General features: G+C 49.9%; 1 protein-coding gene across 1 annotated transcript; it reads right to left on the reverse strand.

The window, feature by feature from the left end:
• Nucleotides 1–286: 286 nt before the first annotated feature.
• Nucleotides 287–2,150, reverse strand: LOC135594879 (exocyst complex component EXO70H1-like). Its single transcript, XM_065085389.1, has one exon. It carries the CDS (start codon nt 2,027–2,029, stop codon nt 416–418), a length of 1,614 nt encoding a protein of 537 aa, XP_064941461.1. The 5' UTR covers nt 2,030–2,150; the 3' UTR covers nt 287–415.
• Nucleotides 2,151–3,019: the final 869 nt, after the last annotated feature.

A 3,019-nucleotide genomic window follows, 5' to 3' on the forward strand; every position in this document is an offset into this window, starting at 1 on the left:
TTTATGCGTCACTCAAAATACAAATCAAATCATAAACATTATCAATTGATTTCATTATCAAAATATGAGATTCAACGGTATGTCGATGTAATTTAGAGATTACGATTTCTTTTTCAATGTCCCTAAATCATAAATAATAATGGTCTTGTAAAAATATAGGAAGAGAGAAATGTCTAGTTATCTATCGACTTCACTATAATATTGGGATTCGAGGGATAATATCTTTGCAGATCACATAGAGATCTTTTCAGATAACATCAAAATATACACATCGTAAATCTGATATAATATTATTTGATTAAGTATACATTTTTTTTCATATTATATATGACATAATATTTTATGCTTACACAACTACCCCCACTTACTCCCGGCAAATTGCCACCGGCGCCGGGTTAAACTCCCGCATTGACTGCTAGGCCTCCCTCGCGTCCAGCTCCGCCGACTTGTCCGCCGGAACCGTCGCAGCCACTTTGCTCCAGGCCAGCCGCTCGCAGCTCGCTGCGTGATGCCTCGCCTTCGCCTCGTGCCGCGCCACCCATAAGTCTCCAAGAAGGAGTCGCAGCTTGCTCTCCTTCACCTTCCGAACTATGAACTGGATGTTGTTCGCCAAGAAGAGGTAAGAAAGCGCCACCTCCCGATAGAGCTCCGCCTTGATGTCGAGCTTGCAGATGAGCACGAGGACCAGCCATGCGATCCGGACCGAAATCGACCCTGAGGCAGCGGCGGAAGAGGAGGAGCTCAACGGCCTGCTGCTCTCCGAGGAGGTAGTGGAGGCGGAAGACGGAGAGGACGAAGGCGGCGTCGCCACCTCTGCCGCGTCGAAGAAGGACTCCGGCAAGGGGCTCGGGGGTTCGAAGGCTAAGTCCGCGAAAATGTCGGCGAGGGTCTGCTGATAGTTGGCGAGGAAGACGAGGTAGTTCATCACATAGCGGGTGAGCGGGTGGACGTCACCGCCGGTTATTAGCGATCTGGATGCGTCCCTTTGGATTGCCGCCTCGAAGTCGGCCAGACTCGACCGTGCTACTTCTGTGAGCCTGAGGAGGGAGTTGACCGCCTGCTTCCGGATAGCAGCGGTGGACTCGAACCTGAACATCGACTCGATATCCGGCCAGAGTTCTGCGACAGCGTTGTGGAGATCGAGGATTAGGAACAGCTTCTCTGGCGATCTCTTCGACCTTGCCACCAACTCCGGGAAGGCAAGGAACCGCGCGGCGGCGTCTCGGGTGACGTCGGCGAAGCAGGACTCGCGGATGGAGTCTGAGCCAGCGAAAACGCGGTCGCAGAGGAGGCGCTCGCCTGTGAAGAGGGCCCTGAAAGCGACTGGGGCGGTGGCGAGCCAATCTCGGATCTTTGACTCGAGGGCATCCCATTCGAACTTCTGGATCTGCGACTGCGTCAGTCGCTCGAAGCCCAACCGGCGAACGGACTCGTCGACGAAGGATTTCCGCATCGTCTTGTAGACCCGTACGCACTCCACTCCGTAACCCGCGAATATCATGGACTCTGCGACTGCTCGGATGTCGGCCGTGGCGACGTCTGAGGCGTTCTCCACCTGGGCGAGGGATTCCGTGGCGTCATCAACGTCAGAGATGTTGGAAGCTGGGCGGAGGGGATCGAAGGGGTTGAGGCGCTGGCCGTGGGCGGAGAGGAGGAGGTGGAGCTCGCTCTCGAGGCGGCGCATGGCGGCGGAGAGGAGGGAATGGGCACGAAGGAGTGAGGCGGACCGGGCTGCTGGGTCGGCGGAGGGCGAGGTGAAGAAGAGCATGGAGCGGTGGAGGTCCGCCGTGGCGCGGAGGAAGCGTTTGGAGTCGGCGCGGCCGCTGTCGGAGAAGAGAGAGGCGTCTACTTGCAGGCCCCACTGGTTTACGACCTCCTCAGCAGCCGCGATGTTCTCCTCCATCGTACTGTCCATTGCACCCGCAGCTGCATGGACCCGATGACGACGACGATGATAATGGCGAATCTGATGACTGCCCTGCTTCGAGGAAGAAGATTTGAGTAGGCTCCGTAATCCCTTCCATGTCATCGTTATCAGTGTACAGTGAGCAACAAAGAGGAGCTTCGAGTTACTCCCGAAGGAGACAAGAGGAAAGAAGACTGCGACACAGCTTGCTGCGTTGTGCGTGTTCGTGTGGCCGAGGAGACGACGCCAATACCCTATTGTTATATAGCCATTGGAGTAGATGAGGGCACGTAAACTGCTCTTGGTACATTGGAGCAGTAGAAGCTCTGCTCTAATCCAGTTCAACGAAGATTAAATATAACGAACACAAGAAGTCAACTGCGATCAAAGCAAAGAAAGATAGGTATCCAGATCCATGCACCAAAAAAGACCGGCCATGTCGAGGTCAAACTACACCAGCTGCAGACATTTTAGATCGAACTGTCCTACGTGATATGGATAGATTAGTCACGTCATAGAGCAAATAAGCAAATTGCAGCTGGAATGGCTTGATTAAGTATCTTATCTCTTTCTTCCTTGTGCCCTATCAAGTGCATCACAAAACTCACATGTTATAATTGAATTGTTGAATGCATGCATATTGACCATGGTACGCGGTCTTCTTATCTTATCTGATAGCTTATTAACTTCTATGTACATGATAAATAAAAGAGGTGATACGATAAACTGCTGTGGAGATAATCTAAAGCACGTTGTTCGTGGAGTCAAAGGAAGAACTCCACGACGAAATGATCTGCACGCTTAGGTTTTCATTCCTTCACGTGGGCGGCATGCTGTTGACGAATCAACAGGAACGTGCCTAATCTTGCCGTTTATTCTGCCATGCTGAGCATGGATTAATTAAAAATTAATTTATATTTAAGGGAAGATTTCCCTAAAAAAATATCTTTCATTTTAATTTTCGTAAAAGGGGCCTCCTGATTTGGTTGAGGTTAAGAATATATTTAAATTATTTATCATGTTTTTAAGTAGCTTTACAATTTTTTATTGTGGTGATCTTAAATTTATAACAAGTAAAATTTTTTATCCCTATTTTAATTATGTTATTTTTAT

The sequence above is a fragment of the Musa acuminata genome, chromosome BXJ1-10, assembly GCF_036884655.1.
Source record: "Musa acuminata AAA Group cultivar baxijiao chromosome BXJ1-10, Cavendish_Baxijiao_AAA, whole genome shotgun sequence".
In the NCBI taxonomy this organism is placed as follows: Eukaryota; Viridiplantae; Streptophyta; class Magnoliopsida; order Zingiberales; family Musaceae; genus Musa; species Musa acuminata.

Excerpts from the sequence above, each read along its gene's own strand:
- LOC135594879 (XM_065085389.1), bottom strand. The coding sequence starts at position 2,029 with ATGACATGGAAGGGATTACGGAGCCTACTCAAATCTTCTTCCTCGAAG.